This window comes from Liolophura sinensis, chromosome 6, assembly GCF_032854445.1.
Source record: "Liolophura sinensis isolate JHLJ2023 chromosome 6, CUHK_Ljap_v2, whole genome shotgun sequence".
Taxonomy (NCBI): Eukaryota; Metazoa; Mollusca; class Polyplacophora; order Chitonida; family Chitonidae; genus Liolophura; species Liolophura sinensis.
This window is the reverse complement of record NC_088300.1, coordinates 47,587,545-47,614,096: the sequence shown is the minus strand read 5'-3', so window position 1 is coordinate 47,614,096 and position 26,552 is coordinate 47,587,545. Positions and strand designations below refer to the sequence as shown.

The window sequence follows — 26,552 nt, the reverse complement described above, 5'->3', positions numbered from 1 at the left end:
TTATGTCTGTCTTTTCTTCTTTAAAGAATGTTATCAGTGCAGTCTTGAACGAAATGTTAGACTGCATGTTAGATTTTCAGACCATACGCTTTTTTTCAAACTGCACTTCACCTAGGTCATGTTCATATGGTGACATTTGTCCTGTGGATGCAAATGATAAATGACTCAATTCAAGGACTATCCCCAAGTCCATACGACTACTTCACACACTTTACCTTTTTAAATAAGTTTACACTTACATACCTTAAATGACCCAAAATTTTGTCTATGTCTAAGTTGCTATTTTACCAGATTCTAAAAGCTCTGTTGATTTTAAAACAGTGTTTTGAGGTTTGTTTGGAAGATGGGTTAATATCCTACTTGGAAAATGTAAATTTTAGCACCAGAGCAAGTATCTGATGACATTTATTTGCCTTCATAAAATGTTCTTTTGTGGTCAAATCTTAGGTCATTTAGGGTAATTTTACAACAAATTGAATTGTGTGGATGATGTTTTAAATATAATACATAAAAACAAACCCACATCAGAAGATAATTTTCAAGAAATATTTGTTTAATTTTCTATATTTTTTATTTTTGCATAATTACCACAATGGCAGATATGACTTAAGGCAAGATATTTACATCTGATGTAAACTGAATGCATTACCTCTGTATAAACCATAAGTCCAATCTTAAAATATATTCATAAAAAGGCATCTGTGAAATAAAAGAATTTTGCCTACTAAAAGGATTGTTCTATAGAAGCTTTTTTTCCTTATTTGCTCACTGAAAATTCTAATGACATGAGAAAGAAAATCCAAATATCATTAATGTTCTTGACAAAGAAAGGAACACTTCCATAAATTTACAAAATATACCTCATAAATTCACTCCTGCTGAAGATACTAACCTAGATTTGATGATTTTTGAGTGAAAAACACACAGAAACAAAGCTTACCAAAATGTTTAGCAAGAACTGTATCATAAATCATGGATCATTCTTTATAGCGTAATATAGTTTTGTTTCAACACCACCACTTTTGATGAACACTGCAGTGATGTGCTTCAGGATAAAAACAATATCCTTGTTTCAGAATCATGTTTTGAAGAAGGATGGAGATCAGTAGTTCTATGCCACCCAGCAGGCCGAACAAAGCCTAACAGTAAAAAGATTCTATGGTACCCTAATTCTTCAACCTTTTCCACTGCCTCTTTTCAAACATTTTGACAGAATTATGGGGTGCAGAGAAATAAATTATTTTAAACAAATCATTTTTAGCATCATCTTCATAATAACTGTATGTACTAACAAGTGCTTTAGTGGTTGAAAAGGTTGAAGATTTACACTATGTGTATTTGTTTAGAGCCATTTTTTTTTTCACAACCAAGTAGTAACTAGAAAAGCACATGCACACAACCCTGGGAATTCTCTCCTACAATGTAAGGAATGTACTAAATGCCCCCTCCCCAAAAACATTACCCATTAAATAAATCCTTTAGATTAATTATTCTGATAATCTTATATCACTCTGGGTTAATCTCGAAAAGAAAATGACAGAAAGACTCAACAGACAATGGGGCAAGGTATGTAATAGTTCAAGTGATTTGATGTAATACAAAGTTTTATCCTCAAAAATAATACAACTGGTCCTAATCAATTCAACATGCCCTGGGTAAATTCTCTGGAATGGTCTACTTTATGTAGATTTACACACTGTAGTTACAATTGGCTTATATATGCCTAGAGTCTTTGTGCACTTGAATGATTAAATTTTAACGTTGGACAATGAATGCAGAACAATAATAAATCATTATGGGTTCTTGAATTCTGGAATACCTTGATATTGCTTATCTTTGATTACAATGCTTAATTAGCAGCCAGAAAACAAACTACCATTGTACCAAAATGTGTATGACTAAAAGGTAAATTTTGCCAAACATCAATGATTATTAAAAATAATGACATCGCATAACGTTCATAATGTTCAACTTACAATACTAAGATCCTACATGATTTTGCCATTCAACAAGAGAATTGGGTTTCTTCATCTTTGTGTTGCTACGGCCCATGCGCTACATGATTACCTGTTCCTCATCACTCTCAGGGTATATGTGAAGTTTGGCAGCCAAACTCCAGAGGCCCATTACACAAGGCACCTGCTGTGACGTTCGTAACAACATAGAGTGAGGAGATACAACACCATGGTAAGCACGCTTGACGCAGTGTTGCAGACATCAGGGATGCAAGGTTCAATACATTTTTCATGAAGATAGTGTAGGAAATATTTAACTGTAGGGGCAAAAAAATGTTGCAAAGCCTCAGATCTAAACATGTGTACTTTTAGCAGAATGCATTGCAAATATTATGCCAAAAATGTTGGATTACAAACATGATCCTCAACCAAACAAGCAAAGTGCATTGATATAGTAATGGATAACTAACCATCATTCACCACATACTTGTAATAAGAAGCAAAATTTAGCCAAAAATATGTAATATGTAAATATATTTCATGTTTACAATTTCTCTTAGAGGTAACTTACCTATGAAATATCAACACATTTTTCATGCTATTAAATATATATGTACAGTATGATATGTCAGTAATGAAATATGGCATATGAAAAGATATGATCAATTAAGTACCAAGTGAAACACATAACACACAATAATATACAGTCAAACATGTGATATGTTTTTTAAAAATAGATGGAGGGCAGCAGAGTTGTTTGCTGAGAAACCAAACAACCAAAACAAGTGAGAAATGCTTATCTCTTTTTGATTAATAAGGATATGAATTGGTTTTGATTTCATAAACAAGCCCCACTCAAAGTTCCAGTTAACATCAAACATGCTTGAAACAATTTCCAGCTCTTGTTTTGATTAAGTGGGGAAAATGAAATGCATTTGACCTTCTTCATTCTGACTTTGCTTAACTCTAGTACTAGACTTGAATAACCTTTTTAGATACGCATGCTGTGGTGTGAACGTGAACCCTGACACCTACATTTTGAATTTTATCACAGAAATACATTTTGCAGCTTGGTAGATTTCCTAATGCAATTTACTTTATGTGATTGGTATTGAATTCCATACTCAAGAACATTTCATTGTGTATACATCAGCCACTTTCCGTCAGTAAAGCCCCATGAAAGAAGGGAGGGCAGAACATCATGAACTGCAATACCATTTCAAATTTCTGATTCTGAGACAATCGAAACAAGTATTAAAAATCGTTCCCTTGAAAAACCCTCAACATTATGACCACTTTCTGTGTTACTCACAGTCATTTTACATGTATATCCCCTTTAATACACATCATAATGAAGTAAACATCTTTTGAAGTATTAAAACAAGCTCACATTTCCTTTCAGGATGATCACCTCAAATACACATAACAAATACAAATACGTACATGAACACATAAAAGCCACAATCATGTATCTTTGCCGAGAGGTGGCCTTAAGAACATTACCCATACGTCCACACATCATACATTATTGTGACAAATACACTATAACTACAGATCAACAGTAACAATTTCAGTCCTGATATTACACCAGGCTTTCTGATCTCAGGTGGGTGGTCTAGGTTAAAGCATAGAACAGTTCAAATCAAGTCAGGCTTGTTACAGTCATTTGATCAGCAGCTACCATACATCTGCAGATAATATCCCTGGCTTCATGATGGTAACTCGTAAAAACTGCAGATACAGCCAATAACTGGCAAATCCTGTTATCCAGGAGGTTGTAAAAACAGGCTCACGTAACACTATTCCTCATAACCGAATGCCAAGATAAGACAACTCCATGCAAAACTGTTCTCATGCCCATACAAAAGCAGAACCAAAAAAAAACAAAAAAAAATGAAGATATGTATTGGATGTTTTTAGATATGCATAAAGGTGGACAGTTTCAATTTACCATTTTGTTATAAATTTCCAGATATCCTGATAATATGCTGCAAAACTGAAAAACATGACATGCACATATCTTTACAAATGTTCTCATGAACCAACTCATGAATACACACAAAATATAAACTTGTGCATGTATCTTTTGGTGTGTACCGATTGTTTTGGTCACTCAATCTTACAATGTACATATAATAAAAATTACTTGTAAATAATACAAAGTACTTAAGATCCTACATCATCTAAAGCAACCTGTACCATAAAAAAGACTGTTCCTTTAATGTGATAAAAACATTCAATATAGGCCTAACATTATATATTCTAATGCTCTTCCACATGACAAATTTGATCCCAACATAATCATATCATGATTTACTTCATGTACACAGACTGCCCATGTTCATCGTAAGTTCAAGAAAAATTTTATCACTGGAAAAAAAAATTAGACATCATTCAAAATTGCTGACTACCAAAATAGATATAGGACTTCCACACAGGTCATAAAAAATGTCACAAGAGTAAAAAAAATTTTTTTTTTTTGTAATTCTGTGGGATACAATAAAATCCTGAGAGGATATCTTGTGGAGATTCATCATTAAGGCATAAAAATCACTCACATCGAACATTAACAAGGACATGAAGTACATGCTATCAAATCTTCTGTCACAAGTGCTAGTTATTTTGACAGTAATATATGTACATGTGCCCAGAACATGGCAGACAATATCGAGGTTTAAGACAAAAACATTACAAAACCTGTTCAGCCTCGATAAGTTCAGATCAGAAACAGTCAACATCATAAGAAAGACAAAATCCTATGCCATTACAAAATTTTTGGGTCCCATAAACAATAATCACCATGGTACCTCTGTACCAAATAACAACACTTTCATACCCGAGTCCTGTACATGCTGTTGAATTTGAGATGTATCTTTCATGCTGTGTGACATGCATAGCACCATTGCCCTACCAACTGTCTGAATGTACACTTTACATGTAACATACTAGGCAACCATTCCATACCTATTAATACCTCAAACATTTCCAAAGTAGACTCGATCCCATGTATCAGTGAAGAAAAAGTCCAGTTTTGTTCTCTTTTCTGTGACAAAGAAGGGGTAAACAGCTAATTATACTGTAGCTGTTGCTATAATTGATCTTTTATCATATAACATCACAACTAAATCTTGAAGGTAAGACATCCAAGGAATACAACAGAGTGCTGACAAGGAAATCAAGTAGAGCTTTATGTTATTCTCCTGCCATATATAATCAAACACCCCAATCACAGTTATCCCCCTTGAACTAGGCAACTTTGACATGAATGATGTTCTGAATTTGTGCACCATACACAAATCATGACATGTTATACAGTTAGATACCATATTTCACAATCCAGGTATTACCAATGAAATTCTTTGACATTCATTTACTTTTGTACAGCATAAATTGCCCGCTTACACTACCACAAGTATCAATGAAAACATTTTAGCCTAACTGTTCTGAGCATAAGCCCATTGGTATACATGTTGATTCATTGATTTATTCGCCCATCATTGGGAGATTTTGGGGACATTCTACGAACGAATCATTCCATAAGGCACTTTACCTATACAATAACAAGGAGATAAGCCTCATATGGAGCAACTTCTTACAGTAAAAGTCGGTCAAAAACGAAGTGATAAAATATGCCACATATAATATCACATGTAAATTTGGATGATAAACCAAAGAAGATCATCTACACATCCAATCAGTTCAGTTGTACTTTGGACCCAGATGCGACAGCATGATCAACATGACCACGTGCTGCACAGTAAATGTAGTAGTGCAGTATAATCCTGTGCTGTCAGTACATACATCAACATCTCCAGTTCTTCTTGAAATCGAATATCCAACTGCCTGACGAGCACAGGGTAAATCTCACATGCTGTACATTGCCTTTTTACATGAGCACAACAGTGATGTTTCACCCCTGGTCACACAGCTTTCGGCACAGCTACATGTAGCCATAGAGGGCCACAGGTGTTCACATTATTCATCTCACATGCTCAGTTTTCCATCTCATGGGTAGCATTGGTTTGGCGGTTTGTTCAGTATGCGGGGCGTATTTTCCATCACTCGCACCAGTAAGTCATCTATGTACACCTCCAGGTCTTTTATATACTGGTCCTTCCTGATCAACTGAGCCTTGTATGTTGTCACCAGCTTAATCAACTCCTGGTTATGTAAACAGACCAAGTACGCAAATGAGATCCCCACATTATTATTTGTTTAGGCAACACCAAAAAAACTGAATGAGTATAAATTTGAAAAATTTATCTCTTTATTTTAATCGATCTTAGTCTTTCTGTTTTTATGATTTTTTTTATTTTTCAAGGCTTTCTGATAAGATAAATGTTTTGGGGGAAACAATTGCTGATACATTTCACAATTTCTACAAAATATATGAATTTTCCACTTTATTTTAATTTTAAATTCCATCATCCGACATTGTAACAAAGATTCTGTCTTTGAATTGTTGTGGCTTAGGGTTTAGAGTTAGTTACATTGTTATGTCAGTCAATTAACTCTACATCATAAACAATGCCCAATATAATATGCCCAAATCTGTAGAAGTAACTAACATCAAATACCCCACCCTCCCTCCTGAAACAAGCGCAGAATGTACTGGCTATCTATTACTGCACCAATAGAAATTTTCATTTGGTTTAGTGACAGAAGTGAAATCTACATCCCAAATGTTGTTGGTTCAAATCAGAGTGAACCCTACACACTTTTATGTCGAAAACCAAATGAGGTAAGAGGACCAATTTTAAAAGGCAAGATGTGCGGCTATTTGCAGGTTCTTTGCAAAGCTTACAAAGCCAACCCAACAACTACAATGTGCTCAGCTATTTGAGTGCTCTTACCACCACCAAAAAAGTTCTAGTACAATTGTGCAATATAGGGCTAATCAATGTCATGTATGCACAAAATGTTTTTTTCATAAGCAACAAAGCAAATAATTTCCAGGGGAACCCTTGTCATGTGTTGCAGCTTACCTCCTTGTTCATGCCCCTGTAGACAGTGACCAAGTCTGTGGAGTCTGTACTGTGGGCCGAGTGATAAGAGCGCCGGAACTCGGCTCTGCTGGATGTTGAAAACATCTCCTCATACATATACATAGATGGCCGGGCTCTAAACTCCATACCTTGCACTGTATACCGTCTGCCTAGCACTGCAACAAAGGCAAAAAGGGGGAAAAAATCACAAAATATTACTTTTGGTGCTGAAGCCTTGTTCCCAAATAAACCTTAAACTCTTTATGTGTACTCAATAGTACTGTCTGAAGTAGGCAAAATTAGTAATTTATTCATGAACATTTTAGGTCAAATACATGTATAACAGGTCTGTGCTAATCTTCATCGCTCACTTGTACAAAGAGATTGTAAATACAATCAACTGTAGACCCTACAATTGAGTTTACAGTTCATTGTAAAAACATGTTGCGACACCTGCACAAAGCGATTGTAAATCGATCCTAAATTTCTGAAGATACAATCGCGATCGATGGCCAAATTTGACACATACATAAAGGTGGCCTGCCTAAATGGACAATGCACCATTTATTACTTTTCTTGATTCAGCAGCTAAAAACAAATAGATGTGAAAATGCTAATCTTTTTGAGACAATCACGTTTCACATCTTTGCAAACCAAGTTGAAAAGAAGTAATTAATAGCCTATGCAAGGCAAGTATTTGTACTTAATGTAAAATTGGGGGTGATTGGAAATATTTACAACAGACTCGACCATATTGTAATTTCCGATTGCAAGTTACAACTATTGTAACTAAAAGGCCATTCGTGCAAGAGGGTGTCGATCGTAAGCTGATGTGGCCCCTGACCTCCTAGTACAGACTGCTGTGTCCTGTTTCTACTCACTGTCAGGGTTTCTCATCATGTGCATCCTGTCCCCCTTCTGTCTGCGCCGCACCACAGTGGGCAAGGAGGTCTCCGACCCTTCCCTGTGAATCCCTGACCGTGAGGAACTCCCAGCCTCGTCAGAGTCCGAGCCAGAATTAGGTTCTGGCGAGTAACCTTGTACACTCCTCGCCTTGCGCGTCCGCTTCTTCAGGTAATCCTCAAACCCTCCAGAGACGTCCTCTGCGCTCTGGACATTCCCATTTTTGTTGGCAGTCTGACAACCGTTTTGTTTGACTATAGATGCATAAGTCGGCTGCTGAGGACGGACTGGGGAAGGGGTTGGGTCTGCTAGAAAGTTTGTCCCCACAGGAACAGATGTGCTTAAGATGCTAGTAGAAACAGATTCAGTGCGATTGTCTTTTTCTGCAGCTTCTTCTCTTATGCCAGCCAGGGTAACAGATCTGAGTCGAGCCTCTAAGGCCTCTGTGACAGAAGACAGCAAGCCAATCTGATTACTTCATATAATCCTTGTATTATGGTTAGCTATGTAAATGTACATGCATGTATTGTCATGTATTAGCATTAATAGTACAAACTAACCCTTAAATCTCTACCAATCCACAAATTACATGTTGCAGATCACTTTCCTCTCACACCTACTGCTTAAAATATGGTTCTCTTACCGGGCTTAATATTAGCACTGCCCATCTGTATTCTGGGTCGGGCCATGCCCACTTTATAAACAGGGGTGCTCATAGTCCTCCGCAATCTCATCTCCTACACAAACAATAATGGGAAATTACAGATAACTTGCACAAAAGATAAATGATGTATACAATTACATGTATGTCTATGTGAATTCAGTATCTGATGCATTATATGTACACGATACGTGATAATGGAAAAAAAAAGACGATGTACGTATAAAAGAATATATCGCCATGAAGGTTTATACCATTGCACAAAGCTTGAAGGAGGGCTAAATTCTCCTAACTTTTCTCTTTAGATTTTAAGCAGCATGATGCACATATTCAGATCTTAATTTCATATCCATATAAAATGTACAGCAACATGTACATACATGTACATATAATGTACATGTTTATATAATAATATTATTGGAAACTGCAAAACAAAGACCTAAACCATGCTTCAGCAAATAACAGCACAATAGTGAGATTGACAGCTTTTCTCACTAAGATTAGAAACATCTACTCCCACCATGTCCTGCTGCGCTTCTTTTCTTGCATAGGACAACAATCAGAATTGCTGTTTTAACATAAAATTGAATGAAAACGAAAAGAATTGAATGAAAAGAGAAAGTTTCTCTTTTCAAAAAATGGAAGCAAGAATCTGATTGGCCAAACAGTGAAAGGTTTTAATGTACATGTATGAAAGTAGGTACTGGAGTTTCTACAGATATTTAAGGTACAACCACTACCTAGGTATTACCTTAGCACAATGAAAAAGATGTAACGGAAAGCTCCTATGTGGACATGCCATATGGAACATTAATTGACATGATAATTAACATGTTGGAGATGTTAATTCTACATCAGCAAAACAGAGCAAGCACTTGTTTACAGTGTCAAAGTCGTAACAAACATTGTGTGTTTATCCACACACCAATATCATCATGTTACAGTTAACAAAAACTTTGCTAGGCCATTAAAAACAAACATGAAATGTTATTTAAAGCAAAAACCATGCACAAATTTAACACATTTACAATATAAAAACAGCATGTACATGTCAGCAAAAATCATGCACGTCTCACAGATTAGTAAGCCGACACATCTACGGCAAAAATGCTCACTACATGTTTACCCAAACGGAAATACCAAACAAAAATAGAAAGCCTTGAGACCATGTTAGAAAGTTATGGAAGCACAACTACTTAGTATTTCTTATTACCTTGCTTTATTACGAAAACCCATCTGTGCTTTGAGCATATTTTAATAGTATGTGTACTGCCAAAAGCTACAGCCTAGGTTTAAGGGGAGATAACTCTAACAAGAATACCAGCATTTGTACACATTCTTCATGTCACTAAACAAAATGTGTGACCAATGGCATGCTCTATTGCCACAAGTACGTGAAACACCAACATAAAGTCATGGTGGGGGATATTCACACTAAACCGTCTTTCCAACCTTATAAATTTCAAGAGGAGTTTAGAAAACTAAAATGTGATGATTTTGTTCCCATCGTGCAGTGTAGAAGAGCTTTATACATGAGCATGCACTTCATCTCAGGGCAATCCCCATCCCATTATGCAACAGATCCAGCATGTTTACATAGTGTCAGTATGTGTTACAACAATCACCATTATCCCAAGCCCTGATAAGCATGCTGTAAAGATGAAATGTACCAACCCCAGACTCATTATCATCCCGCGTCTCATCATAAGCTGGAAACTCTCTCTGCCTCTGGTAATAACAGATGCAAATAAAGTTGTTCTTACACCAGTCAATCATCGACACATCACTATCCAATACCAGCACAAGGCAGGAATTTCAAACACAAATAAACGCTTTACACACAGTACAGTTTTAAACAAGAAAGAAGACAAACTAAACACAAATGTGACCAGTATTCGACAGTTACGCAGAAAGGTAATGAAAATAAAACTGTATAAACTGTAGTTAACAATAAATGAAGCAATTCATCCATGCATAAATTAAAATCTGAGGACTACATGTACCCCACAAAACCTTCTCATGTAAACAAAACATGTAAATAGTGATGTAAGCTACCTTTTCCTCTGCACTGGCAACTCAGACAAAAGCCATTTTGATAATTTCCCTCTTGTACTATGAGTTTTACTACATTAGGAGTTTGACCTTCAATGAACAATTTAATATACACAGCTTTGGCCCAAACTATTTTGGGACGGAAAGGTTTCCTTTTCACTGGCTACATACTCAAGGAAAGTAAACTTAAACTAAATAACAAGTAAAACAGTTGTATAATTAGTAATTTAATCTACAGTAAATACAAAGATATATGGACTGCACCTTTCAGCTGTGAAAACAACTACCTATTTGCTAAAAGTCTGCAGGCTATAAAATTCATATGCATTTAACAGCCTAAACACATGTAATGTATAATTAGTGTATAAAATTCAAGATGGCAATTTTAATGTTTGCCAACTTGCTGCCAAAGAGAAAGATATGCACAAAAGATATGTGTATATACCTATGGTTAGTAAGAGTTTCCTTATAAATGAGACATGTTCTTTTCAGTATAGATGTAGAGTACAACCATGACCTTTATATACAGTGCATGCATAACTCTTGAAGATGTGATTACCACAGTATATAAATACTGCAGGTGATTTCTTACCGGCGATCGATCCAACATTAACGTACTGTTGTTTTTCTCCTCGTTTAGATCTGAAGGTCCACCAATGGGCCCATTTTTATCCACGTGGCCACTGGAAGTCCGGTGCAGGACTGAATCCGTTCTTCCTCCATTTGAAGACATCATGGGTTTATCTCGAAATGACGAGCTTCTTATTAACTTTAATTTATCACCTGTTAAGTAAAACACAGCGTCTCTCCTTACATGTGTTTTCACAGCCTACATCTACCAATGCCTAGATTGTGAAATCATCTTCTAACAGGAATTTAAAACTGGCCATAGTATATTTGAATTTAATATACAAACAATACGTAAGTTTCAAGTTACCATGTTACAGGTTGTCCTTTTGCCCCATAACATTTGTTGTATCAAAGTGCACTTGTAGGACTAGCCTGTACTCTATGACATGGGCAGGTACATGCCTGTACAATAATGACCCAGGAGCCTCTCACCAATGTGGTCGCTGTGAGTTCAAGTGCAGCTCATGCTGGTTTGCTCTCCTGCTGTACGTGGGAAGGTCTGTTAACAACCTGCAGATGGTCGTGGGTTTCCCCAGGACTCTGCAGTTTCCTCCCGCCATAATGCTGGTCGCCGTCGTGTAAGTGAAATATTCTTGAGTACGGCGTAAAACACCAATCAATTAAATAAATAAATAAATATATGTCTGTATAATAATCTTGTACTGTTTTAACACAATTTTCTTTAACACAGAACTGGATTTTATCATCTCATAGTAGAAAAACTCTGACAGCAGATATTTTGGTACCTAATTTACCAGCCATTTATGAACTGAAACTGATGAGAAACTTACAGCAGCCCAAAAAAAAAAAAAAAGCAGCCACTCACCAACAGCTGAGGCCACAGTTCTGAACGAAGATGGTCTCTTTCTACGCAGACTGTCTCCATTAGGCAAACTCTTCACATGAAATGTCAGCCTAAACTCAAGCTCTCCACGATATTTGTTGTCCGGTTTCTTTGGACGAGATCCCAAAGATGCCCATCTGGAGTAGAAGAGAGGAAGAGGTGAAATTTTACAATGAATTTAAGCTTGGAAGTTTTCACCACATCCCAAGGAAAATCTGTCTTTCAGAGAATGTGGCTTGGAAGGATGCAATGCTCCTGCCATAATGACTGAAGAGGATACATTATCTAAATATCTCATACACTGAAGGACAAAATTATGCAGTCTCATATCTGCTTCAAAACTAACACCTTGTCAAACTCAGAAACCTTCAATGTACATACCAGAAATACAAACAGATTTAGCACTAGGCACAGATTGAGATAAAAAGTACCAGCCAATAATCAGATCTGTCACACAATGAGTGAAGTGAGATGGGATGTGAGTGATGTAGAGTGTACTACACATGGCTGAACAGACTGAACAGCTTATCCTTGCTTGATCATTTGCCAATATCTACCAAAATGATTCTCCATGTATGAGTACACTTCCCAGGTCATCAAAGCTTACACCATACTGAAATCATCTGAGGCTGTCTCAGGCCACACAGTAAATGCTTCACTTTCAAAACACAACTAAGTTAAAGTAGTCTGTCAAATGTTGAAAATGTTGTGTGACAATCTGCTCATTAAACTTCATATAAATAATGACATAAGCTAAACCTGTTGTGTTTGGATGTGTTTGAACATGACATATCTGAATTAGCCAAGGTTAACGAACATCATTTAATTATTTTGTTGTTTAGCATATTTTATGTCTTACTCACGCACTCTGTGTTTATATTAATGACATTATTAACTGTTATGCCTGGAAAAAACTTTGCAAAGTCTTGGGGGGGAAACTGAGAGTTTAAAGCATGTGAATTTATTGGCCAAAGGTTCATGGTTTCAAATGCAGCACCCTTTCTTGTCTGGCCATTGCAATCCTGCAAGAGGTAAAATACTGTAGACTCACTGGCTTTTGGGTCTGTCATACACCTTGTAGTCTGACAGAGGGATGGAGCAGTAGCCAAGGAAGTCATCCTGTAGGATACTCCTGTGGTACACCGTCACCTCAAGATCATCCTGCAGACTGGGGATCTCCCTATAACAAAAGCGTTCACAACATAGCATATAAACCTGAGCTTCATTCACCTGACAGGAACAGAATATAAACAAATAAAACATGAAATTATCAAGTAAAGAAGTTTATGCAAATAGCCATGTAGTCATATAGTAAAGAAATATCAACCTTCTGCAGGTAAGCCTCAATGTACATCATCACACATGTTCACAGATAACACAGAGTTATTACAATTTTCGAAACAAGCAGGCTAAACGTGAGCTTGTAAATTAGCATTAACACTACATAAAGCATAATTAAATATTCCCGTTTACGTCTTCATCATAATAATCATTGCCCAGCAAATTAAGACAGTTAACATGTATATGCATATTGTTACATATAAATGTGGCTCTTTTCATCATTTTTTTTTCTTCGTGTCACTTTAATTTTTTAGCTTTTTAACAAGCATGTATGATATGAATGTTTAACAAGCTACAAAAATAAAGTACAAATAAACTAGCATGCAAGTACTGTGAATGAATGCATGCATTTGTAATACAAATTGATGTTACATGTATGTATTCAGGTCATAAATTTTCCTCATTGCATTTCCTCATCTGACGTTTTTTTTTTTTTTTTTTAGATTTGAAATCCCCAAGATTTATAACACGTCAAGGAAAGAGGAAGTTAGGACATCTGAAGGTAGAAGCTACATGTGTCAGTATCTAAGGGCTAAAATGCCTTGATAAACTTTCCTGAATTACTACAAAAACACTCCACTTCATGTATTTAGAAACAGCCTGTCTGTTCAGGTGATGTAATTCCCAGGCTGTGTTTATCCTAACAGATGCTGCACTTCCCAAACCTGCTGTCTGACAGTTGCATAACAAGGCAAAAGGTCACAGAGTTATCTACATGTGCTTCACACACCAGACCAGACCACACAACTGCACAGGTGTGTATGTGACAGGTACAAGTCTGAGAAGCCCATAGGCGTGACTACCCAAACAAATACATGCTGATCCAGAAATTTCTTACACCACTGGGTTTTACATCAGAAAACATTCAATGTTAATACTGTTCCCTGAGTCAAAATTACTGGACTGACAACAACGTCCCATTAATTAAGCAATTCTCATAAACTTCGATCTCATACATCCATTATCACTCACCTGACACTGATATGCACTTACTGGATAACGAAAATATTCAGAAAATATTAATACATGATGTTGTATGAAGAGATGTGACTGAGATACTTACAGATCACACTCTTCAAACCATTCGGGGTTGTGGGCGTTCTTGATGGTTGAGGTTTGAAATTTCTGCTTCCCAACTTGGATCGTAACGAAAACATCATTGTTTCCTGAGACAGAAAAATAAGATACATATATAGCTGTAGTTATTAAACAGGATTCATGTTGTATTTTCAAAAGTCTTCATTCAGCCAGAGAGAAGCCCTGAATTTGCAATACACTTGCAAGCTTATTATGTTGTAATGAAAAAAATGCACTCTGAGAAAGCACAAAAAGACCTTGGAATGATCCTTTTTAGTTTTAGGGTCAACACTTTTGTGAAAAAAAAATTAATCAAACTTCTCACATAAATTCTTAAATCAATTAGAATCAAGCAAAATGTGGCACTTGAAAAGTGTTAAACTTCTGGGGGGAAATACAGTATCTCCAAATTTTTCAACATTCCATTTTGTTTTGCCCAAAAGGTAAATGTTAAATGGCAAATAAACGCCATACATGTAGAATATTACTTTTGGTGCTAAAACTGACGTTTTTCCAGGAAGATATCATCGTACCTTCATAAAAAAATTCAAAATCCCTTCCTAAGACAAAACAAGCAATTCAGTAATTACAAATTTATTTATCGGAATGTTGTTTTATGCCATATTCAAGAATATTTCACTCATACGACAGCGGCCAGCATTATGGTGGCATGAAACCCGGAAGAGCCCGGGGGAAATTAATTGACAAATTTGAGTATATATACATGTAAACCAGTTCCTATGAATTGTCAGCAACAGCATACCAGATATAAATTAAAGCATCCTGCCTTTTGTATACTTTAGCCTTTTTTTAATACTGTTAATGCAGGTCTATTTGTTCCAGTTTCCCTAATGAACCTTTTTTTCTCTTTGGTTAACAGTCACACACAGATAATGCCGTTCTTCATTAACACAGTTATTAAAGTAGAAGTTTAACATGCAAAAGAATTCGATTTATTTCCACAAAGGTAAATGTACATGGACGACCAGTCTATACAGGTAACATGGTCATTCTAGTCAGGTGTAAACTACCTGGATACAGACACATATACATGCAAATACATGACCATTTACAAGTATAATGGAATTTCTCTGTTACACTGATGGACAGAGCTTCGCATAAGACTACAGAATATTTTACTCCTGGTAGTAGTTAAAATAACAACATATGCCCATCTCAATTGGAATAACTAACTTGAACAGAAACACCTATACAGATGTGGTGTGTGTATAATAGATAATTTTGTTAGTCTACAGTAAACAGAGATCTCCATGTCAGAGGGGAAGCGTTTGTGTACCTAGCCTACATGTACAGGTACATGTCACCTAGACAGATACCACTTATTCTGCCATACCCTAGCTGATCTCAACATTTTCAGACCCTTCTTGTTACAGTTTTTACATTGTCTAGATTAAAATAATCTAAACTCACTTTTAGTACTATATTAACAAACTTGACCAAATGTATATTTAAATATAGTGAAATAAAACAAAAGCCTAACTTCATTTTTTGTTAATTTTGGAAAATGACATAATTTCTTATGTAAACTTTCGGCTGAATTTGAACATACATGTATCTATCGTGCCAGGCAGTGACACGCGATCATGACATTCAGTCAAACACCAAATTACCCTGACAGCAGCCATGATAATCAAATGAGTCACATCAGCCTGACAAAGGCACAACTTCTGTTTATCAATTCTACACCCAACCACCATATGTCCTATCTGTTATCACAAAGCTCTGGGCAAGTGAGCAATTCTTTCAAAATGTTTACCACTATATACATGTAACATATCAACCAGACATATTCTTATCATTGTTTTATGAAAGACTGCACATAACTTTACAGACAAAAAAACTGAGTGGCTCTAATAAATCTGAATTCTTTATTATCAGTGTAGATCTGAAGAAGGCTTAGAGCAGTTATGATTTTTTTTCATCACATAAATGTAAATGAGCAGCATGTACATGTGCATTTATATAACTCTACAAAACTGAATGATTTGTACTAACTTTGCTTAACATAGACACATTAATTCAGCCGACAGACAGACGTATAAGTCTACAAAAGTGAAGAATTCAATAGCTTTCAAATGTCTACATATATTGACATTAAATTTTACCTCATGTAAATGAATGTATGCAGTTTTATGGGCAGTTATGACTTGTCAGAATGGTCAATAGAGCAGTTTATGCTCTATAAATTGCTGCCATAGGTCACACTGATGAATTATCAGGACCATGCGTTATTTGCTTGAGAAATTCTGAAAAACATAGCGTGACACTAAGTCACTGCATTATTATACACCTTCACGCCTTTTATCAGATTAGCACGAGCTCGTTTCTGCCTCCAGACACCCTAGTACACAGCGACAGGATATACATGTACACATATACAGTGTGGTGAGACTGTATTACTGCAGTTACATGCTTCACAAAATCTACATGTAACTAGAGATAACATCGTCTGGCTCCCATTATACAGGAGTTCTACTGGTGTTACATACATATGTGCACATAGGCATACATGGAAATAGCTGTGATCCAAAAGTCTCAAATTCTACTCAAAAAGTATGAAATACGCCCAATCTCATTTAATGCTGTTTGGCACAATCAAAATGTGTGGATGTCAATTTTCTAAATTTCTGGCAGCTATAAGACTGATATTCATATTGCATATTGTACAGATAATGGTTTATTTCAATGCAATGTTTACATGACCGTCATTGATTTTCACAGATGTCCCACTGGATACACTGATGAACTTATTGATCCCACAACAATCATAGTTTCCCCAGCTGCTGTAATCATATAATATTGCGGAATAGCAAAATATTTACACCACAACACCTGCAGGCACATGAAACGCAAATGTACCTCTAGTAGAACATATAAATCTTTATTTATATATGTACATGTATGCGGAGGACAAAACAGAGATTGAAATAGCAAATGTAAATCAAAAGAATTAACCCTAACTGATGCTGATGTCTATAGCTTATTTGGCTGAAGTTTAATATCATGTTTCAACACCCTTTACAAGTAGCATCGCCTCATGGGTTTTCGTGGTATTAACACTTTGAGCGCAAGGCCAGAAAAAGTGACACTTTTCAGTGTAAAAATTACTGCTGAACACACTATAGTCTACAGCATTCACACGATCCAATCCACCTCCTGTTCAAAATGATGCGTTTTTTCGCACTGACACAAAAATGTGAGTACCACGAAAACGTCTGTCTGGACAATAGGCTATATGAGAACACAATCTCACTGAAGCAAGCCAGCCTCCATGATGACATACATGTATGTACTGTGCTGATTCACTGGAATAACATGCTGCTGAAGACACAAGACAACATGCTCAAGCCAGATACGAGCTACAAATACCATTGGATACATGTGCAGAAAATATCTTTACCTCTAGATAATTTTATGAGGATAGTTCAATAGATTCATCACAGCAGAGATAGGTCCCCAGTTGGTAATGGTCACACTTTCTGTACATTTTACATACCTACACGTAAATTCACTTCGATCCTAAGCAGACAAAATATTAGCAATACTATACTTACCAGCCTTTCCTTTAGATATTAGATTCCGAGCTCTGAGTACTGTAAAAAAGAAAATCATTCCTTAATGATAAACATGTTGCACAATGTTTGTTTATTTCACAATACCATGTAGTTTAAAGCCATATTCTAGCATTATACTTCAATTTCAGAAAAAAAAAACTAACATTAAATTTACTTTTATTCTTTATTTGATTGGTCTTTTCTGCCCTACATGTACTTCAGGATTTTTCACCTACATGTACAGGAATATGTAAGCTATAGCAATCAAGTTAATAAATCCAGGAAACTGCTGCGCAGGACCAAACCACCATACTGAGCCAGGAAACAGGTATTTATTCCATAATGCATCTAGCTGACAGTCACAGAGATGTCAAAATAAAACAACATAGAAAGGAAACAAAAACATAATATTGGCCATTTCCTACAACAATTATTCATGTGACTGTCGTACAATCCTAGAATTTCTGGGAAGGCGGACATAACCTCTTGCCATCCCAGGTCACTATGAGGTGTAAGGGACACATTTTATCAACACCTACATGTACAAGGATTACAGCACCATTTATATTTTACACTATCATGTCCAGGCATGTTCTGGGTAAAAAAAGTTGCGTGGGCCCAGCAGACCTGTTGCCACATACCTCTGGCATGCGGTTTAATACTGGGAGGTGAGGGTATTGACAAAAGCCCACAGCTATTGTCTGCTCACAGAGACAATAAAATTACAAGTGGGTAAGATAAAAAAATAAGTTAAGAATGACTAGTCTACACCATGAAGTCTGATAAAATATAAGGTCCTGTTACCACACGTCATGGCACAAGCCCATAAGGATACAACCCTACGGCCACACCTGAGAGAGTACACCCAACACATCCGCAAACATTAACTATATTAATCTTGTTAGGCAATCTCACACGCCAGGGGCCAATGCTGCTAATGTATAAGGTAAATTCTTTTCCTTTGAGTGAAATTCATGGGCTTCGGGAGAATGATTTATATTCTTAAAAATCTATTTTACGAATACTGTATAGAACAAAATAATTTGACCTTTGATTTGGTTAAATGAAAGTTTTGAAAAAATGAAAAATGAAAAAGTAAGGTGTACTCAATAATTCTGTACCTTTATATTTTGAATTTATGCTTGTTTAAAAATTTGTCTTTTTTCTCTTCATGCAAAAATCAACATACACAGTATTGTAAACACAGTATTTCACCCACAATCTGCGACTGCACAGATGCACTTTCAGAGCTACACGTAAATGATTTCAAATAATACTTTAGGTGCTACCACTTCCGTTTTTCTCATAAGAACTTTATCAAACTTCGCCAAAAAATGTTAAGTGGCCTTATATAATGTGGATATATCAATCAGAATCAAGCAAAATGTGTCATCTGAAAAATGCTAAACTTCAGGTAAAATACAGTAATCCTGCATGTGCACTAGAGGTATGCAAAACGAGGTATGCAAAACGAGGTATGCAAAACGAGGTACACAAGAAGCACATGGATCAGGTACAAATATACAGGGTAAATCACATCCCATCTCCTTTTTGTACCTGACACACTTGTTGATAATTGATGCTTAAACCACCAAATGCTAGATTTCATCATGCTACCTCACTGGCTTATGAATGAAGAGCTGTGTACTATGAACAATTTTTTTAATTGGAATATTAAAGCCTACCCAAAATTTGCTTGGGTGTCACACTATGTCCATAGTACAAAAACTCAACATTTAGGTTACAGTCTGACTGAGCGTGCATCACTCTGTCTTACACTATACATGCACTCTGCATACTTATGTAAAAGGCATACATGTAGATACGTTATCAAATTGTTTATGCTATCCAAACAAAAGATCCCTTCTGTCATGGCTACATCTCTGACAAAAAAAAAGTCCTTTCCCAAATTCACTGACATTTTTATATCACTTTCAGCCATCCAGTAAAACAATTTGACAGCCACCTTCAAACGTATTTTATGCTCACGTGTCTTATTTCAAGAAATGTATTTTTGCAGCCTTGGGAATTTTTTTCAAAGCTATCATAAATCAAGGCAGTCAAGTATCTATCCATTCTAACTCATCCTAAACCCCTGAAAGCATCTGCTGCTTTACTTGTACACAAGGTTTAACACAAACAGAATGAGCCACACAGGAGTGGCTAACACTGACAGACATTACAGATCATTCAAACAACAATCCTTTGGTAAATGAAACTATACTATTATATCATGCCAAGGCTGAACGACATGAAAACATTTATTGTGACAAAACAAAAGAACTCTTCATCAATTACAGTTCACTTGGAAAAGTTGAGAAGACTTTCATGGGAGACAGAGTATACACAAAGAAGTTTCATTAGTGTCTACAAGTTAACCTCTGTGCCGAAAAATGTCACCTTTGTTCTGCACGTGTTTGCAATCAGTGAGAGAGAGTCATCCAGGTGAAAATGTGTAATTTCACCTGTACTATATACACAATATACCCCATGTGAAAGAATATACATATATAAATAATTTGTTGACAGGGTAGAGCAGGTGTGTTCTTGTGAGTTAGGTTAAGTACAGGAGGCTGGTTGCGTGGCTTGTTAACAACTGTCACATCTCAAGCTGGGGCAGCTACAGCTAATGATGCAGACTATCACTGAAGCCTACACAGACCAGCCCAGAGGTACTCATATTCGACAATGTCAAAACATCCTGACACTGCACGGCCTAAATTTGGCATATCACAGACCCTTCTGGCTATAAACTGTGTTTGCTTAAAACACCTGATGGTCAAAAAAGCTGAAGCCTTGCTAAAGCGGCTGTTGTGTGGCATCATGTCAGAAATGAATAGACTGGCAGTACTGACTCCCAACCCATCCTGCCATCCCCATTCAACCCAGCACATTCCCAATCACTACACAGCCTTCTCATTTTCTTGGTGTGTGTGCACAGAAAACCTATCCTGAAGACCCTCATTACTTCATATTAGAGGACACTCAACATCTCCGTTTATTATCACTGAAGGGGGCGAAAGCATGCCTACATCCATCTGCGACCATAAAAACATCTAAATTGAAAAGTAAGTTTTAGAGGCTAAATATCCATGTATGTTTGCTAATAAAATCAAATTTTCTTTACTTATCAAGGACAGCTAAAATTATTGTCCTTCAGTAAACATCAGGCTAATAACTGTACTGATTATAGGGTACTGTTTCATGGGAAGGTCTTTCAGCAACCAGCGGATGGTTGTGGGTTTCCCCCAGGCTCTGCCCGGTTTCCACATACCATAATGCTGGCCTCCCTCGTATATAGTTTTGAAAAACAACATGGAAGAATTCAGACAATTTGTCTCTTATAATCAGTGATGTTTTAGACTGTTAATGTTTAGATGATCAATATAAAACAATCGTCCCGCAGGTTGTCCTATATAAACTTTTACACTTCAACTAGAACTGTGGGTATCCCCACTCCAATTAAGCATTTAATTAAGTTACTGTGTCTACTTTTGTAAAAACTGTAAATGGATTACATCCTGATAAATGGTTAAGCCACTTCTAGACTAGAGCTGAATACCTGTGGATGTAAGCTGTATTTCTCAAAATAATTCACAGAAACAGTTAAGCAGTATATATCTACAGATGTCAATTGCACCTGTACATGTGTAAAATGACAGGACAGCAAATGTAGATGTTCATGTAGGTCAGTATAATTATAGGCCTTGATGTGCCAGTCATTGTATTTCCTCAAATCATGTGCCGGGGTCTTCTTGGTGCAGGACATCAGCTCCATAGCCTGGGGCAAGTGGAACTATCAAACCTGACTCTCCAGTTTACTGGGCTAGCCAGTTCAGACAAAAGGTATCAGCAGTGAAGAATGGAGCTAACAGATCCTCAATTCCGAGTGTGTATTGACAATACATGCGCACAGGTCTGACACACACCTGAGCATTCAATTCAGCTTGACCATGTTGACATTAGGTGGGATTATAGGACGACTGGAGTAAATTACCCCAACAGGTATCTAATGGAGTGGGCAGGTCTGCCAACCACCCTGATATGCCCTCCATTCACACCCAGCATGCCCCAGGCCCCCACAGGAGATAATCTACAAACGGCACTTCATTGAGGATGTTCACAGCTGGCCTCTAAGGCCACAAAACAGTTCCCTGTCACTGGCCATGGAAATAGAATACTGCTGTTCTGTTACTCTTCTCCAATATTTAATACCTACAAGTACATGGTCTTTATTTACAAGTCAGAGTCACTGCTGAGAGACTTGTCAATTATTCACACCCCCAAAATACCACCTGTGCTAGGATTGTGTTAACAAGCAAAACACCCAAACTGATCAGTCTCATATTTAATAGAAACATGTAGTAGTTATAAAAACTGCCTACTTTTAACATAATGCATTCCTCTCAATTACTAAAACAAGACTTGTATCAGAAAAAGTGCGGACAAAGTACTAAAATAACACTAACTGCAGGCTATATACTGACTGAGCGAAACTATTCCCCCTAGTAAACCAGTTTGTATCCAATACCTGACCTGATTTGACCCATAACAATGAGTATGGCATTCACATAAACAGACATGAGATACTGGGACTACACCAATGCTTAGATCGCATTCAATAGACAAAAAGTATATCCCATTTCTTAAGGACAAATCCAACTATCTGGTCCTTTAACAAACACACCCCAAACAAGTCATACAAAGTTAACACATCACACTGAGTTTTTGTGCTATATATAACAAAATCCCTTTTGAATACTTATACCAATTTCTACGCTGAAAGGAATGGCAGATGATTTTAAAAGGTGTGCTTAGATTAGGTTTCTGAACTGAGTAACTGTTGATTCACTGATTAAATTCAAACTTCAATAGCCTGATTCAGACCTGTTGGCCACAGTGGTTGTTCACCCTGAGCATGTCTAAGATACAGGTATCAGTTTTTAAATTTAAAAAAAATTATAACAAAAAGATTGATTCGCTGACTGATTAGTGTTTGATGCCCAAATACAAAATTTTTCACGCATACAATGGCAATCAGGAATATACGATGTGATTTTAGAACAAAAATACACAAAAATTAGTACGGTTACAACCACATCCACAGCTCTTTCCAGTGGGTCACAGCTCACTGTTTACACATTCATAAACTCTGATGTGCAAAACAAACCAATCTGTCATGAAGAAAACTTTTCAAAGCCTTTCATATAGCTTTCATAGTGTTTCAAAGAAGCCTGTCGTACATGTCACCACAGGCCAATACATCTGTTATGAAGCAGAACCAGCCCGTCTAGTCCAAGTTAATCGTACATGTACATGTTTCTACATCAATGTAGGTAGCTCTGTAAGTTACACATGCATATAGGTGAGCATATAGACTACAACAGTACGGCACACTGAGGTCTATATGATTATACCAATACATATATATATATATACACACACATCTTTTGGATACAACCACCATAGCTTCATGTACAAGTACATGTAAATTTTACCTTGATTCTAAGTGTCCACATGTGTACACACACCTTCTCACCTCCAAACGCAATTTATATGTCAACAAACAAAAGAAGTATTTTGATGACAGGCACACAGTCACAACATCTTTCTTAGATCAGCATCTGAACAATTTTACCAGAATAGCACTTTCTACATGTTCCCATTCAGTATGTTAGCATTAGTGTGTAGTGCAGACTGAAGCTGAGACTTACCTGTAAACTGAACATGTGTGGGGTTCCACATTCTCCTCACATCTAGGTCACACTCTGCAGGTGGATCCTGGTATACTTGTCAGCACTGGTAAATCCAGCTGATAAACTCCACAAACAATCACCGGATTAGCTGCTACCCTGTAAAGACAAAGTCAGTCCTTCAGAATAGAGCGGCCACAACTGTTTACACATTAGTTCTGATTCAGGCCGACTATTGAGTGTCACTGATTCTCGTTTCACCTATACATGTATGTATGTCTATGGAGTCTGTCTCATAGGGAACAATAGGCAGAATATAGCTGAAATATTGCCAATGTGACATTAAACCCCAATCATTCATCTATAAACAGATAAGAAAGTTTCACAGTTACAGTAGTGACAACTGTATGTACAGAGCATCTGTCAAAATTATCATGTGTGTATTTGAGTTGATATTTCATTCCCCACTGAGTGACTGCATACCAGTATCCAAACTCAATCAGAATGCCCTGTAGATATAAATGTACAAGGAGGCCTGCATGTGCATAGGCTTTAACTGTACCTTTGGATGTTATCCTTTTGTTTTTACAACCTGCCCTCACCAGATCAACATATAAATTTCCTTCAGAGTCGATGCGATGTATCCACCAAGTAATCATTGTGAATGGAGACATTTTGGCTCGTATGTTTGTTCATGTAATAAAATCCTAGGCATGAGCCACTGTGAGCCATCATAAATAATCATTTGCAGTAAAAAATCTACACATGCCTACACATCTACATATTAAAGTCAGCTGTGCATTAAGGTCTTGTATTAAGCCATGTGACAGTAACAATGTAATGAAAAATAAATAATTACTGCCTAATATAAGAAAGATTTTCACTCAAACATCTTTTAACAATGATAAAATCATTTAAAAAAAAAAAAAAAAACACATCACATTTTTCCCCCAGAAAACATATTTCTCACATAGCTGAGGCTTTATCATATTAACATGTAATATCAGGTAACAGTTTACTCTCTTAAATATAGAAAGTGAGTATAACGTGAGTCATGCAATATTGCAGAAACAATCACTTAGAAAAGTAATTTATATCTAAATTTAAGCAGAATAATACATGTACATTTATATATGCTCACACCACATGTACCAGTGATACATGTACAAGATTACATAAACTAATAGACTTTTTATCACACTAATACATTTACTTTGGATTAAAATAAAAGGTTATACTGATAACAGTACTGATAATATCAAAAAATATCATACGACTGGCAGATTCATTTACACTACAAACTGATTTTTTTGTGAACAGCACACCATAAATAACAAGGTCCTAAATAACAGTGACAACACAATAATTAGGTCAACACTAAAAATGATGGGTTTCCTTTTACAGCATAAACTGCTCATATAAATCGCATTTTCTTTAACACACTGATCAGTTTAACATTATTCAATTGGGATCCCCATCATCTGCTTCCGTAAAGTTTCTTGATGTGATATGGAAATGCATATTTATTCAGTTACACTAATGTTTTGTGACTCAATAATGCTATCAATTTTTATGATATCTTCTGAAATCATTTCTTTTTCATCCAATTCAATTTAATTTGTACTTTAATGTTACTCCCAAAACATATTAGACATCAGTTAAAGGCAGTCACACGCTGAAATTAGACAGCATCAGCTTCAATTTTTTTTATACCATTTTACTTTTATGTAATATTTAATTTTAATTTGATAATATCACACATAAATCAAAAAATATTAACTTAAAGACAGGCTGTCAGGTTACTGCACAAATCATTTGATACAGTAAACACAATGTAGTTGCTCTATAAGTAGGCTATAAGCCAGGTTGAGGAGGGATCTCCAGCTGGAGATCAGAAAGTATTGAAAATTGACCGCCATGCATGCTTAATTTAATTTAACCAAGTTGCAGGATGAAAACCGAGGAGCTGGTCAAATCCCTTTAAAACAGACAGCTGCTATTCTGATCTTGCTGAAAGTGATTATGACCAAATCAGATAACTATCGGCCTCCATTTCGGACAGCATCAACGATCGTGATATGAATCGATTAGTGGGTCTTCGACTTCGAGTTTCTGGCATGAACATGTTTTAAAAGTACAAAGTGACAGTGACAGTCACTCGAAAGACCAGTCCACATGTAAAATGTTACGAGGGGAAAGACGTAAACGTGTGTCCTCTCATAGGTCATGGGGGAAACAATGATATTTTTTGCCCTCTTGACTGGGTCATCATCCCGGAAAACGAGGCCAGCGATCACGACACTCGACGGGCTCACAGCAACACAACCACCTGTTGTACGTATCCCAAGCTATGTCCAGACTTCCGACAGTCCAAACTGAAAACACACCAGCAAACCACAACCACTGATCATTCTGACACCCTCCACCAATACAGGTGTTTTCTACCAAAAGCTCACCACATTCTCCGCTTTCATTTTCTTTCCGCCGAACAACAGAAGTTTTAAGCAGGACGACTTGTCGCAGTTCGATCATCCGCGAGACGAGCTTCCTGTTTCTGCTGCAGGGAAAAGACGCCCTCTAGCGGAGACATCCGTGGCTACTTTCGGGTGACAGCCGATCCTATGTAGGCCTAAGATCAGAGAAATGAGACTACTATAATTAGGTCAGCTATACGCGGCACGGTATGTTGCACTACTTTGTATTATGCTATGAAACAGTGTGAGTAATAATTATGGCAAACTACTGGTGTCGTGTGAATTAACTTGGAATCTGGCGATAACTTTGATTACCGTAAATTACCTGCCCCGTATTTTGTGTGGCACATAGGCATGCGCAC

The 26,552-nt window shown here is 36.6% G+C and overlaps 1 protein-coding gene across 2 annotated transcripts; it reads right to left on the bottom strand.

Moving 5' to 3' along the window:
- Positions 1-11: 11 nt before the first annotated feature.
- Positions 12-26,271, bottom strand: LOC135466678 (rab11 family-interacting protein 1-like). Of its 2 annotated transcripts, XM_064744308.1 has the most exons (12): positions 26,173-26,271; positions 23,738-23,875; positions 18,024-18,062; positions 14,435-14,537; positions 13,082-13,210; positions 12,013-12,167; positions 11,149-11,339; positions 10,179-10,232; positions 8,487-8,580; positions 7,822-8,286; positions 6,941-7,116; positions 12-6,116 (listed from the first exon to the last, which is right to left on the bottom strand). In XM_064744308.1, exons 2-12 carry the CDS (start codon positions 23,766-23,768, stop codon positions 5,961-5,963), a joined length of 1,593 nt encoding a protein of 530 aa, XP_064600378.1. In that variant the 5' UTR covers positions 23,769-23,875; positions 26,173-26,271; the 3' UTR covers positions 12-5,960. The 2 variants fall into 2 exon arrangements, with proteins under 2 accessions (XP_064600378.1, XP_064600379.1); XM_064744309.1 differs by lacking the exon at positions 10,179-10,232.
- Between the last annotated feature and the right edge of the window lie 281 nt (positions 26,272-26,552).

Excerpts from the sequence above, each read along its gene's own strand:
- LOC135466678 (XM_064744308.1), bottom strand. The coding sequence starts at position 23,768 with ATGTGGAACCCCACACATGTTCAGTTTACAG. Across the intron at positions 13,211-14,434 it reads TGGTTTGAAGAGTGTGATCT|GGAGATCCCCAGTCTGCAGG; the intron begins GTAAGTATCTCA and ends CTTTTGTTATAG. Across the intron at positions 8,287-8,486 it reads CAGTGCTAATATTAAGCCCG|AGGCCTTAGAGGCTCGACTC; the intron begins GTAAGAGAACCA and ends CTTCTGTCACAG.